This window comes from Sinohyriopsis cumingii, chromosome 19 (assembly GCF_028554795.1).
Source record: "Sinohyriopsis cumingii isolate HCF-2022 chromosome 19, ASM2855479v2, whole genome shotgun sequence".
NCBI classification, from domain to species: Eukaryota; Metazoa; Mollusca; class Bivalvia; order Unionida; family Unionidae; genus Sinohyriopsis; species Sinohyriopsis cumingii.
In genome coordinates, this window is record NC_142979.1 from 31,657,842 (window position 1) to 31,673,640 (window position 15,799).

General features: G+C 33.8%; 1 protein-coding gene across 1 annotated transcript in view; it reads left to right on the top strand.

The window, feature by feature from the left end:
* The window catches only part of LOC149775384 (uncharacterized), a 73,302-nt gene that overhangs the window by 33,939 nt on the left and 23,564 nt on the right, over positions 1–15,799 (top strand). Inside the window, exons 7-13 of the mRNA XM_089943887.1 lie at positions 2,047–2,278; positions 3,350–3,564; positions 5,812–6,090; positions 6,807–6,923; positions 9,068–9,193; positions 10,711–10,847; positions 13,783–13,896. Of these exons, the coding sequence (XP_089800013.1) occupies positions 2,047–2,278; positions 3,350–3,564; positions 5,812–6,090; positions 6,807–6,923; positions 9,068–9,193; positions 10,711–10,847; positions 13,783–13,896 (1,220 nt within the window). The remainder of the gene's footprint in view (positions 1–2,046; positions 2,279–3,349; positions 3,565–5,811; positions 6,091–6,806; positions 6,924–9,067; positions 9,194–10,710; positions 10,848–13,782; positions 13,897–15,799) is intronic.

The following is a 15,799-nucleotide window of genomic DNA, read 5'->3' on the forward strand; positions in this document are numbered from 1 at the left end:
GTTGGTGGGAAAGAAACAGGAAACTGTAAACAAGGCTGTTTATATTTTAGGCCTTATAGGACAAAATCATACTGGTAAAAGGCTGATATGATTTTGAATTATTGGTTATATTACAAGTTTATACTCTTAAAATAAGCAACAGAGAGAGTGAAAGACAACAAGCTTTGTAAAATTTAACAAGTAATTTAATTCCCTAGAATACAAAGTGATATGAGAAAAAAGAACTTAGAATATTGTGAATAAAATCCCAAAATAATCCAAGAATTACAGACACAAGCCCTAATAATTTAAAGTCCTGAATAAAACTCAGTACAAATCCTGAAGAAATCCAAAAACTGAAGTTGACGAGATGTCTGTTATAGCTTATAGTGTTGATGTGTCAGCAATCTTTTGTTGAGTCACAATAATATAATTCCTGGTTTGAATTCAGTATAAATTCCAGTGAATGTCTTTATCCAAGAATTTTATTGGAGCACTTTTGTATTTCCAGAGAAATTAATCACTTGAATTCAATAATTGGAAGAAAAAGATTCCAGCCTGAAATAAAAAAGAATTACTGGACACACAACTTAATTCTGCTAAAACTTGAAGCACGAATGACCAAGTCCTCACCTATGCAAGATAATATAGTTCTCTACTTGACCTCAGGTCACAATTAGCATTTCTAATAAAAGAAACATTACCTAATGGAAAATTACCTTCTAGAATGATCCTGATGTTTACAAAACAATAACCTGGATTATGTATAATTCACATCGGGAATTCCAAAACTTTGACCCAAATAAACATATTTACTTCTTCTGTTAATAATAACACTGATTTTAATCCCATACACACAGAGAATAATTCAGCTATGTATTATTTGTTACAGTGAATAAAATTAAAAAAGTCAATTTGGGTCAAGCAGAAATGAACCAAGTTTTGGACAAGGTCAAGTCCAACATACAATGTTACATCATAATAGCATGTAATGAAATAAAAAGTCTTTAAAAAAAATAACTAACAAATAAATTAAATTAAATATACATAACAGTAAACCATACTTCTTATAATTTAAATGATGCTTCTAATATTGTACAAAGTGCATTCTAAATTATTGGTGAATTGTAAGGGGTTATTAAGGTTTCAAGCCAAATAGAAAATATTTAAAATTTCTTTCTAAAATGTACTATTTAAAACATTTGATTTTATATCTGTTAAAATTGAATTGTTTAAATCTGTAGTTCTGAACCTTCTCGAATATGAGGACCCCTTCTTAACTTCAAATACATTTAGGCTCCTTTAATTGAGAAAATTGGAATAACCCCGTGGACCCCTGTGGTCCACAGCCCCCAAGTTGGGAACCACTGGTTTAAATTCTTGAACATTTTATTGTACCACAGTCTGTAATATTTAATAATTGTGGAAGATTGGATAGTACCTTCACCTTTTTATGAATTGAGATGTGATGTCATGTCATCTTCTGTATGTCAACATTTCTGTTTGTACTTCTCTGATAGTGTATGCCCATGGCTTGATGTGGAAGTATTTTAATTTGGTCCTGGTGAGCAATTTGTCTATATATCCATCATCGGAAGTTTGCATAGAGGAATATCTGAAAACACTTGTAATAAACAAATTAACTGAGGGAGGCATGTATCAATCCTTATGGAAATGACTTGGAAAGCTTTTTCTGACATTTTGACACAACTTTTTTTCTTACAAAACGTTCTAATCGTTGTCATGTGGATTTAGCTAGGTATGCATATTCATGTGAATAGGTAAATTTGTGTGCAATTTAATTGATATTTTTGATGATTATCAGGTTTTTAAACTTTCTAAGTAAGTTAGAAGTACAACTCTAGTTGTGCATCGATTATATTGTTTAATTATAACCAAAGAACTCAAGTATTTTATGATTACAACATCATTTGAAATGAGATCATTTATAATATGTTTCTGTTCAAAATACAGCTTGTAATGTACTCACTTGCACTAAATCACATGCACATGAAAACAAACAATTTTTATGTCATTCTTTCAAAACCGGTCTCGGCTTCATTGCAGAACCTTGCATCTGAGCTTGAGCAAAGCAGACTTCAAAAGCAAACCTTAGAGTCTCAGCTGATAGAGCTACAGAGTGTTAGGGAACTTGAGATACACCATTACCAGCAGGAGTTGTCTTCCCTGCAGGAGGAGATAACCAGAATTCAGCAGGAGCAGGCAGACAACACAGCAGCTGAAGAGGACAATCAGAAGTTAGCTTTGGAACTGGAGAAAGAAAGGGGCAGATTGGCAGGTAAAATGTGCATGCATCATAGAATGTTGGTGTTTTAAAGTTCCTTTATCCTTTGCTGACTGTGCATTAAGTTTAGACAATTCAAACGAAATGTTGTTGTGGGCTTCAACACCATTTTTCAGCACAAGATAGGCTATACATTGCAGCCAGTATCAGGTGGGAGAAGAGCCAGGGAAAACACCAGGAAGAACCACTGACCCACAAGAAGCCACTGGCAAGCTTATTACATACCCACATTAGCCAAGCGAGAGACTCAGACCTAAATAGACAGGTGAGATGGCAGTGATCTGGTACGGTGAGTGCTTTAGACCACTTGGGGCCCCTAAACAAATTGTTCTGTATATTTTAAATAGTTTAAATGTTGATGAGAAGTGGCTCTTGGTATAGAGAAAGCTGAAACACCCAAAAGAAATCACAAATCTTAAATGTTTAGCACTGTACCATGCATATACTGGAATCATGGATTTCTCCCATGAAAGAAGTGCAAAGCAAGCATGAAACAGCTGAGCTCTTCATGTATATTCTTGATAAAGAATAGGAACTTAGATTCTGGCTTCTCTTGTTTGTTTTAAAAAAAATATTTTTGGCCACTCCATTATGATTAACCCATTTTTGGTGTTTTCCATAAACATTTTGTTAACCAACTGATAAGAAATAACAGCCTACCTTGAACAATTGACTTCTTATGCATCTTAGATTTACTACACTGTCTAATTGGCTGTGTCCAAATTTGGGGCGGAAAATCTGCAGCAGAGTAATGTTTAGCCCCCCCCCCCCCTCCAGTATATGTGTTTTCCTATTACACTGATTTTAAAATTAGGGTAGGTAGGTATTTTTTATTTTTTTTTACCCTGGGTGAAAAAGTGCTAGGGATGGCAATGAAAAATGGGGACAGTCAACTGTCTGGAAATACACATGTTTGGGGGGCTACAAGGAGCTGCAGTTTTGACAATTTCTGGATATAATATTCTTAAATGTGTTGTAATTTACATAACAAGATCAGCTTAAGGACTTTAATTGAGGTTTTTCTATGGAAACTTGAGTTTTAGTATCAATCATTAACCATTTCAGGCCTGACACAGAGTAATACCACCCTGAAACAGCATGTATCTCAGCTAGAGGATGCCTTGGCCCAGAGAGAGTCAGCTTTGGTTGATATCCACTCCCACTTATCCCAGTCCACAAAGGAACATGAGCAGGAGGAACATAACTACATTAAGAGGATTCAGATTCTTGAGGAAAACCTGCAGAATGAGAAGGATAGTCAGAGAGACCTGAGGAAACAGGTGTGGTACAGGCACTTTATTTTATACAGAAAGAGAACTAAAGTGTTATGTGTAAACTCTATGGCAGTAATGCACATCTGTACACCACATCATCATGACTGAAATATTGGTATAAATTGGACTTAGGAGTAAACGAAAGCAGAGAATCAAGAGGAATCCACAAACTATGTATGTTAAACTGCATACTGTTTTTTATATCAGATCTGGGGATGAAACTCAGAACCACAGTGGTGCAGAATGTATGCTTTTATCCATGGCAAGCTAAGGAGCTTATATGTAGTTATAACCACTTATTATGATGATATGGTTGAGATGTAGTCTTATGATATCTCATATAATTAAGTCAAATTGTCTTTGACTTGTTTATCATTAAACAGTCAAAGAAACACCTTAACAAAAGTAAAATTCATAGGTCACTAGGTCTAGTTTACAGATTGTTTTTTTTTCTTCAAATGATTGATAAAGGTATTGTCAGCCAAACTTAGTTTAGAGGTGACAAATCTAGTTTGCTTATTTGCTCAATATTTGATAGAGGTGTCACCAGCTGAGCTACTTTGGCCATTATGCTTTCCCATTTGTTTAAACACATTATAGCTACAAAGCACAAGAGAAAGAGGTGTGAAAGTTTATCCCCTAAACTAAAAAAAACAACTATAATTAAATGATTACCCCAGTGGGGGCCCTGAGTGGCTGAGTGGTCTAAGGCGCTCACCGTTATGGATCACTGCCATCTCATCTCTATCTGCATGGGTTCGAGTCTCGGGTTTGGTCTATGGGGGTATGTGAGAAAGCTTGCCAGTAGCTTCTTGTGGGTTGGTGGTTCCTTCTGGGGTTCTTCCTCCACCATTAATACTGGCTGCCATGTATAACCTATCTTGTGCTGAAAATGTTTGTTAAACCCTACAACAACAACAACAACAATTACCCCAGGGTCTGTATTATAGACATTATCTCATTCAGAATGGTTTTTAACTATATTGTATCATGTGTTTCAGCACATCATACCTTTAAAACGAATTGTGTAAAACTTGTGACAAATCAAGAGATAAAGATAACAGCAACAAGAACTAACTTTTGTTTTGATCCTTCCAGACTTTTTTGGAGACCTAGTTAAGTAGAACTTCACCATTCAACTTTACCAGAAGTGCCTCTCAGTTAAATGTTACTTTTTTTCCGGGTAGCAAGTCAGCTTGTCAGTTGCTAATTAATTTGTTTAAAATGATTGAGTGGAATAAAATACTGTTTTGGAGTAGTGAAATTCTAAAGTATAATTTTCTGAAAGTAACAAGGATTTTTTAAAGAAATAATTAGTTTTAGATGGAACTAGTTAGTCAGTGAAGGATAATGAGAAGCAAATCTAGGACAAAAATGAAACATTTCTGGTTTATTTAAAAATTAGTTATATCGGTGTTGTCTTTTTTGTCACAACATGTTCTCCTTTAAATGTTTTAATCTAAATGTCATAAATCTATGGTAGTCCTTTCAAGTGGATAGAATTACACTATATAACAAACAGTGCAGTCAATGGAGTTCACACCAGTGAGGTGTGACAGCTAAATTTTTTAAACAGTACTTCAGTAGTAATGTAATGTGATAATAGTAATGTAAATTTTTGTAAATTCTGCATTTTCATTGTCATTTTTTGTCTGGTTTTGTAATTGTCTTTGGTATAGAGTTGAAAGCACTTAAGCTAGTGTTATATATATTCAGCTGGTTCAGCCCTAATTTTAAAACCAGTGCGGTAGGAAACACTTATTTTTGCCTTATGCATCAAAACTCTCCTAAAACTGTTTTCCAAATATTTGTATTTCTGTTAACATCTTTACTGATCCTATAACAGAAAGACAGAAAGAAAAGCATAAACTTCACTTTGGCTCATATCTGCCATCCTGCACTGTTTTTTTTAAAAATGTAATCACTTTTATATCTTATTATTTATGTTTGTAATTGATGGTTAGTATCACAATATACATTGTATTGAAAACAATTATCTTTATTTGTATTGTGATTCAACATAGCTGGCAATACCAGCTTGAGTTGCAAACGTATCTCAGCAAATATAATTGATTTCTTTCATGATAGCTGAGTCCTGTTTATTATTGCTGATTCTTTCATTCTGTGATTAAAAGACATATTTTAAATCTTTTTATGTGAATTTGTTTCTAGTTCTGCTCAGGTTTGAAGAAAAAATGTTTGTAGTCCTCTTTTCCTTAAAAGTGATAAATCAGATTTTCACCTTGATTTCAGATTGGAGTTAAGATAACAGACAACAAAAAGCTAAAGCGACAGAATGAATCTATAAAGTTAGAGCAGGAACAGCTTCGTCAGGATGTGCAACAGGCCAAGCAGGAAATTGGGAACCTTCAGTCTGAGCTTGACACAAACAAACAGGCCCAAGTAAATCTGCAGAACCAGGCCAAAACCATGGAGGCAGAGAACAAGTCCATTAAGAGGGAGCTAGAGAGAGTACAGCAACAACTGGCAGATAATATGGCCAGAGAGCCTGTCATACAGGAGCAGATTCAGGTTTGGTCTGATTTTACAAAATGAGGAATTTTTTAAAAAATCGGGCAATGTCATCTTAATCAATGATGAAAGCATTTTTCTCTTTATACTGAATTCACTATATGACAATGTGACTATCATTTGTTGTTTATCACCTATCCATTCATCAGCATTGTTTGCTACTACTCTGTATGCATTTTTATTTATCAGCCCTGAGATATATGCTTATATAATAAAGATCTCAGACAGATTCAGTAATGACAGATCAATGCATGCTAATGAGGTTATCTCGCATCCGATAGTCTGATCCTATTACCATTCTTGAATTAATTTCTGATCCAGTTTTAAACTTTGATTAAGGGGTTGAAATGGGAAATTTAGTTTTGTAAACCAGGTGAACAATATCAGACACACTTGTGCCATTTGTTAAATGCATGGAAAAAAAAACATTTTGTGGAAATTATGTTGTTATTGTGATTGACAATAGGTAGTAAAGTTCTCAAAAGGAATTACACATTTATCCGTTATTGTCAACAACTTGAAATGTTAAGGAGTTAGACTTTATTCTTACTTTCTGATTCAAAATAACAGCCAGCAATAAATTGTAAAATACATAAATCAATTACCAAACCAACACCATGTATGAAGTTATTCAACAGTCTATTGCTTACCTTTTTGTAATTTTATTTTTTAAAGAGAATAATTGTTTAACTTTGCTGGAATCTTGTTTTATTCAGAGCCTACAGTTCCAGCTGTCTCTAAAGTGCAGTGATCTGGAGGCAGCACAGGAACAGCTGAGACTATCTGAAGAAAGACAACAGACAGAGATGAACAGTATAAAACAGGCTCTTCTGGTTAGTCAGCATGTTCTTGGCCATTTGAAATCTCAAGCTCTTGTGAGCCTAGCTTTTTGACTAGATCAGATTGTCTCATGTTGATTTGATGAAGCTCTTGAAGGACACGATAATAATGTTCAGCACATTTTCTTTATTTGTAATTGAGAGAGTAATTTATGTAATGGAATATAGCCAACTAGAATTTGTTCTGTTCTCAATAAAGGATAAATAAGTAAGACTAATAATCAGTAATCATTAGACAAGGCAAGAGCTTGGATGAGTTAATTAACTTGTTTCCAATCCCAGATTGTTTAATAAAATGACAATAATACATATTTAAAACAAAACACGGAAATCCTGTGTTTTGAGTTCCTTGTTTGTCTTTGTTAGGCATGAGTTGGCAGAAGACAAATAATGGAATTCCTTAACTGGAATTTTTGTCTTGGTGCCAATCCAGACTTGGATTCTATTATGTTAGATAGACATTGCAGATGTCGAATGACTGTATTCAATAACAGTATTTTTATGCTTATATTTTATGGACAAATAATATTGATCAATTTCATGACTGTATTAATATGTCATTCAGTATAAAAATAAGACCCTTTTTTGGTCCTTTTATTTATATATTTTTATTTCAAAATGGGGGTGATACATTGAAATTATAGAATATATGCCCAGTTCAGTAACTTCAAACTCCAAATTAGATATAAATACATGTTTACTTTACAACAAAACTTTGACAAGTTGCAAATCTATTATGGACAAACTTATGCTGAGAATATCCTTATGGTGCAAGGTTGTATTGGTGTTTAAAAACTGAAATATTCTTAATTTTTTTTAATGTAGGATGGGTTTGTTTTGTTTGTTGTTGCTGTTGCATCGCGTCCCCTTTAGAGTTGGAGAACCACTAGATATGAAAAAAATTAAGTTGCATTTATTGGCTGCATTCTTATTTGTATTCCTGTTGGTATAATACTTTAAAGAGAAATAAATTCAGATTGTATGAAACAGTCTTGTTCAGCTTTGTGTTTCATTTGTGGCCTTTCTTTCTTTTTCACTTGACATGTCTTGATTTTTGGGGCACGAGCACCAGAGGGGATTTGAAAGGGACACAGTCATTCTTCAAAGCCATATCAAATCAGTTTGAGTCTCTTCATCCTTAGAGACCGCTCCAGTGGCCTAGTGGTTAGAGAGTCCGCCTTGGATTCAGGAGGTCATGGGTTCAATCCCCTGCCAAGTCATACCAAAGACTTACAAAAATGGTACTAGCAGCTGCCTCGCTTGGCGCTCAGCATTAAGAGGTTCGTGTTGGGACTGGTTGGTCTGGTGTCAGGATAATATGACTGGGTGGAACATCATGCTACATGTCTGTGACATGATGCCTCAGTGCTAGGCATCACTCTAAACTGTCACATTGCAGACATCATAGCCACATGACTGAATTTTTTTTAAAGCTACATTAAAAATCCAAATCACACACACACACCCTTCGTCCTTAGGGATATTCAGAACTTCTGAAATAAAACTACTAAGCATCGGAAGAATGAGGATAAGCTAAAAGTATTTTTGAGAAAGTTTTATTGCAGTAATATTTTAGAAAAAAATGTAAAATACAGTGCAGCCGAATATGTTCAGTTAAGCTGCATTATAACCATACTAAATGTTGCTTTCAATAAAAAAAACAAGGTTCAATAGGTATGTTGCCATATTTGGTAAAGCAGCTGTCTGCCATGTTGCATAGTACAGATTGAATCCCACATTGGAGCATTTTTTATATATTTAACTTTGCATCTTTTTACTTTTCCTGCAGGCTTAATGATGGCTTTTGCTATGAAACTTGAAGAATTTTAAGTTGTCTTGCAAGTTGGGGATATTCATTGTTTACTCAGAGGAGCCAGATTGTGCCTATTTTATTCTTCATTAAATAAATGTATAAAAGTATATTTATGTCGTCATCTCAAATTGTGTTCTGATGTGTGGTTGTGTTATTAGTGACCAGAGTGTCAACATGTGTGAGACTGTAACTCCTGGGTGATGCCTTTGGGGCTTTCCTAGCTGCCTAGAACTTAGACCCTGTTTCAGAAAATAGAAATTTGTGAGATTCTTACCTTATAATCATGTAGATTGGTGTACTCACCCCTGATATTTACATCATTCAGGAAAAGAGCTCAGAGATTGAGGAACTACGATCAGAACTTGCAACAACTAGACATGACAAATTGAGTCAACAGGCAAAGATGGCAGAACTCCGGAGTGCACTGAAATCTTCTGTACAGTACCATAAGGTAAGAATTTATTTTTTTTAATTGGAGTGAAATTGTTTCATTGAATAAATGATGAAATGAACTGGCTTTTATTATAATTATTGTCATTCCTCAAAAGACAATTTAGAATTTGTGTCAATTATATAGTTGGTTTTGTTTGGTTTGATGTTTATTGTGCTTAGATTTTTAAAGTAAATTGCCTTGTCCAGAGCCACACCATGGCAACCAGTCTGGTATGATCTGGGGAGTATTCATGCCAGAGTTCTTCTGGTTGAAAGTCCAGCACAGTAAGCACTAGGCCATCATGGTCCTTGTTAAAAATGTGATTAAATTTGGGCATTACATAATATAAATTGCAATTTCAAAACCTAATTATACAGGAATTAAATGGCTAATTAATAATAATCTTGTGTGTAATATATGTGCAACAAAACATTAAATGCTCAGCGATATGGGTCAAATATTTGATTTTGAGTTTTAATTTTGAGTTGCTTAGATCACCCACAAAAGACCATTTTGCATGATCAGAACTGTACCAATCCATTTGCCAAGCAGTGAAGCTGTTGTGATAATAGTGCATAACTGAAGAAGAAAATAAAGAAACAAAGAGCTGACCTTGATATTCCTATATTATAAGTCCACACAGATAAAATAAATAAGCAGTCAGCATGCCTATTACTGAATATTAACACGTGCACTTGTGCCCTGGATGCATAATAATTGTCCTTGAAATATCATGCCACTAATGAGGTACCAATGGCCCTGATTTAAAAATGGTGGTATGGTCTGTTTACAATATTATTTGATGTCTATAAATCCCATTTTATTGGAGGCATTTTATATGTGCACAAGTGCTCTTACATTTTTTTTTATATGGCATTCAGATTGCTTTGTTACACAAATAAAAACTACCACACTTGTCCAGGTTGACACAGCTTCAAGATAATCATGTTTACAGCAGTAAGTGGGTCAGTTCGCATTGGTCATGAAACCTAAATTTTAGTACATTATCTTGTCAATACAGGGTAACCTATAAACATTGAAGGCTAATGAAAATTCCTTAAAATAAATGGGGTTAATGAGAGTTAATCAGTTTATAAAATGGATGTCCCCATTCTGTTGACATTTTTCAGATGTAATATGGTGTCATTGGTATTGATAATATTGATTTGAATTCTAAATTTCAAGTTAATTGGCATTTTGATGGAAATTTTGTTGATTGGGGTTTGTTTGTCTTTGCCAGTCGTATAAATGATGTTTGAATTATCAAGGTGATGACAATACGAATGACTGTATACCAAAATCTAACAGATCCTTCAAGTGATACTGAGTATTGAAACCAAACCTTTTTGGCCATTATAAAGGAATTTGATTAGTATTTGAATGTTCTCAGTAGAACCAAAATGTATAAGTGTCTGTAGAACAAGTCAAGTTACAAATAGGTAAGTTTAGGAAAGTTTAGTTGTGAGGCAGCTTTCTATCAACCTTTGGTGAGCAAACTTTACTAAGCAATGAATTTATTTTGCAAACTACCACAGATGTTGAGAAAACTCAGCAGCATGAGGAACAGTAGCAACATCAGTGATTTAAATGTAGAGTTACCTCCCCTGCCATTTGATCTTGATGACATGGATAAACTCCTTCTGGACACAGCTGTTAGAGCTCTGGAAAGCAAGTATGTACAGTATTTTATTGTATCCATCCAGTTTTACTTTATTTCAAATTCATCCTATCACTAATGCAGAGATAGGCATGCATGCCCATTCCTTAGCATATCTGCCATAAAACAAAGTTTTCATTAGTAATAATAGTATATTATTTCTTCTTCAGACACATTGCCTGATCATAATACTTTAGGAGTACAACCACTGCCTTGAAAATCCAGCTCTCTCAAGTTAAATTTTAGTTATTAAAAAAATCTATTTCTAACTATTTCTCTTTCTTCTCTGTTTTTGAAAAAATATTGTAACTTCTTTAGAACAACAGCCTTGTTGTATGATATACTTACAGGGGCCATTTTGTTATACCTACCATGTTTGCAAGTACATACATTCATTAATATGTAATCAACTTATAGCTTTTCATACACTGGTTGGATGATATGTTCATGCAGATATTTTCTATATACATTTATTTGGTCACTAATAACCACTTAATAGCAAATTTATGCAGGTAGGGACCATTTATGGTTATCCAGTATTCCCTAACCCATCCTGGAATCATGAACCTCAACTGGAGCAAAAGTTTTGGCAGCATTGTTAGGACTAATTCTAGATAGGTAGGACAACCTGTCTATTCTGCCTATGACATATGAAGCAGATCTATAGCAGTGAACACCAACTCAGACAGCTTCACCAGCATCTTGAGCCTTGTACAAAAAGGAAGACACTGTCATCAAATAAAGATTGCACATGGCTATCACTGAAATCCAATCTAGATGACACATATACCAGAATGACCTGCTCAAAGTGATCAGATGTCATGCAGCGCTTGCTGGCATATTATCTCAAAGCTTTTAGCCTGGGATGGCTGTATTTGTAGTTGTCATTCTCCTAAGGTATTATGAAGTATTATCGAAGAAACATAGTTCACTATAAAATATTGGTTACTCAGGTTTTCTTGGCAATAAATAATCTACTTGTGTAATACTTTGCTGTACAACAGCAGACCAGTCTAATACTGATGATCACATGTACTGAACTGATTATAATGCAAAAGTTAGTGGATGAAGATTTGCAATGGGTGGGGGGATAGCATAGGTTCAGAAAATACCAGTCCCAAAGAATGTTAACATTATTTATATATGAAATATATGTACTTTTTCACTTAATAGTTACTGAGTTTTCAAATTTATCAAATAGTTACACTGAAGGATATATATATATATATATATATATATATATATATATATATATATATATATATATATATATATCCTTCAAAAAATTAATGTGCTGTTTTCTTTGAATCCACATGTCTGCATTTGATTGACCACTAAAATGAAATGGGCCATTTGGTCTTCATAAATACCACAGTCTGTGAACATGACTAATATTAACCCTGTAGGACACACATGAAATATTGGTATTGCCATCACTTTTCTTCTGTCGCAAACAAAACAATGTGAAGATTGTTTACTGCCAATCCACATGTTCAGTTCATTAGATGTTATTGATATTCTGCATTTGGGCTTCACATATACTGGCATATGACTGTTTCAGATTTGCAGTTACTTTGCGTCAAAATCCATGAGCCCAATAGTAATTTCCATTTCCATATGTACATCTGTCCTGGTAGCTCAGACGTCTTGTAACCACCATTGCTCTGGAACCATTGCATATGATTTGGTGGTATTTGGTAGTTAAATTGACTATTATATGTGGATGTGTCTTTTTAAGGTTTTTGTCTTTGAGGTCCAATTCTGACAAAACTATTGTCTCTTTTCTATAAATAATAGACTTGCATATCAACAGAGCCTTGTAATCAGTTTTATTTTCAGGAGTCATTCAACAAATTTGATACGTACATTGCCTCATAGACCTTCATGTAGATATGCCTTTTATAGGTTTTGCTCATAACTCCATATTAGATATTGTTATGGCTCTAAACAGTAAACTTCACATGTTCACATGGGATGTTGCTTGTAACCATTACTATTCAGTACATTCTGCTGTTAATATGAAGATTGTCTCAAACTTACATGTGCCTTTTATGAGATTACTCTCTGCTACTCCATTTTGGATAGAGTTATGGCTCATGTCATGCAGATTGTTGTATTGACATGTCAACTTTTAATGTTGCTTGCAATCAGAAATGCTTAAGAACATTTCAGTGTATCTTTTGGGAACAAATGCTAATGTCCAGTTTGAATGAAGTGATCGTATGAATCTTTAAGTTGGAAACTTGCTAGGTTTTTTTAATAATATTTTCATTAAAGGGTCAATGGTGTTACATCATTAATATCTGGAATTGTGTTACACTAAAGGGTGGGATGATGAAATAGAACTGTGTACATGTTTCATATCAATGCCATTAAACAGCCATTATGGGCAAATATAGTTTCTCTTCCTTCTGGAGCTGTTGAAATGAATTTGCTCTATTGAAATAATGCTTGGGTTCTTAATACAGCACAATAATAAGATAGTTTCCTTTCCTTTGAATATACAAATAAACTGAGACAACAGTTTTAGAGCAAATAAATTATTTTCACTAAGTATACTTGCATTGGGATTTTTGGAGTTTTAAATTTCACAAATTAAAAATGTCTCCCTTTTGTTCTAAATGATCCTGGAAAAGTTTTACAAGAAATGATATTAATTTAGAAAAAAGGATCCTTTTCCTCTGAAAATGCTTCTCTTCACATAAAATTATACAGTTCTTTTATGTAACTTATGTCATTTTCAGCAGAAGACTGATGAAAAGAAAAAAAATAGCTTCATATTTTTCATGGAGTGTCACTTTTCCCTTGGCAATTAAACAATTCCTATCTAATCAGTTCTACTCTGGTAGCCTCTTGTGAGCTATAACAGACATTTAGTGTATGATCTTTTAAAAAGAGTAATATTTGTTAATAAGCTGACTGCTGTGATTATGATTTTAAATATTTTCAGGCCCCTAGATAATCTACAAAGCTGTTTAAGTAAACTTAGGTTGGAAATCACAGGCCTTCAATCACAGCTAGAATCTCACACCACAACCATAGAAACATCAGCCAGTAATTGGAGGTAAGTTGATGTTAAGTGTTTCATAATAATTCTTAGATGCCAGTTTATATTGATAATAACCAATGTTCAATGACACTGATATAAATCAAAACGGACAGGGATAATTCCATAAATGCACATCATTAATTCTTTTATGATTATATATCAGATGTCTGGAAAATATTTAATATATTTTAGGACATTTAATAGATGGCTTCATTTGGAACTGAGCTAACAAGTCCAATTTAAAATTGATACTTACTGTTAGTCATGTGTGTTTACAATCATACCAGTCCATAATGATATTAAAACTTTAGTGAAATACAGCCATTAACAACTATGTAATTGCAGTATCTCTTACATTTCAAATTAAAATGTATGAAGATCAGGTCACTGCATCTGTGAACCAAATATCAAACTACTGGCAGACAGTAGCAAAATTGGTTTAGGATTAATGCAATCAATGTAAAATAGGTACATGTAGACGTGGAAAGGTACATGTATTAAAAAAAAGAGAAAAATGTGGTACTTAAAATTAGATTTTGTATTTTTTTTGAGATATCTTTTTCAGTTTTTTTAAAAAAAGAACAACTATTTCATCCCCAGTTATGGTTTCATTGGTTGTTGACAGAATATCTACAAATGATGCACTTGGAAGACTTAATACCATCTCTCTAATGATGCTCAATAATTTCCTGTAAATGAATTTAAAATTTGTAAGGCTGACTGAGCTCATTAAGAGATTGGTACTTAATGATCAGAAGATTTTCCTTTGCAGTGAAATAGTTTGTCAGAGCTTCATCTGCTTTGTCTAACACTTTGATGTAGTTATAACAGTACTGTTTTTTTGCCACATTTTATCTTTTCTGCTCATAGTCGATGCTCTTTGACTTGGAAGTCTGGGTTTTGTCTTGTAACCAATATCAACTTGTATATGGATTATGTAATTGAAATTGCCTTAAGCACTCAAGTGATAACCAATACGTCTTTTTCATTGATATAATTAATCCTCCAAAAGGATGTAATCCATATTAGTGACTAAATGTTTGATGAGTAGTTATAAAATAACATAGATTAAGCAAATGACTACCATATTTGCTGTATATGTTGGGACACAATAGCCGACTTGGATTCTTTTAAGTCTGTCGATTTTGTTGGGGGTGAATATACAAAGATAGCCAAGATATTGAAGATAACTTTGGTTCCTTTTCACTGGTATTCACGGGAATTGTGAAAATAAATTGCAACAAGTTAACAAATTTTAAAGTGATACAATATAGTCCTTAGTGACATCGATGACCCAGTGTAAAATAAAATCATCTGATGAATTTGAGAAGGCCAGAAGAGAAGTAGATGATTTTGCAAATGAGAGGGAAATAGTCAACCGATATCTTGAAGACAACTACCATTCACTCATGACACGGTGTTAGGTGCAAAATAACCAAAGTTGATTTATACCCAGGTCAGCAGCAAATAAAAATTATTATTTGAAAACAAATTCACTTGAGTGCAAGTGACAATCTTTTCGCTAGCATGAGTTACAAAAGTACCATTAAAGCAAGTTATTGCTGTGTATTTTATTTACCCGCAAACATAAAGGTCCATTTGTATTATTTATACCTACAGATGCCTAGCACATACAAGCCCGGGTGGTAAATAAACACAACTGGCAGCTAGCAGTAAACTCATTGTTTGAACTTACTGACAGGGCATGAAAGACAAAGGTTATTTATATTACAAAGCAAGCTGATCTAGGAAGCCAACTTTGGATTCTTTTCAGTGTGCCGAATTTTTTTAAATTTTTTTTTTTAAATGTACAAAGATGGCCAAGATATGGAAGTTAACTTTGAAAATAAATTGAAACAATGGAACAGTTTTTAAAGTAAGACAATATAGTGCTTCAGGCATGGACATCGATGACCTA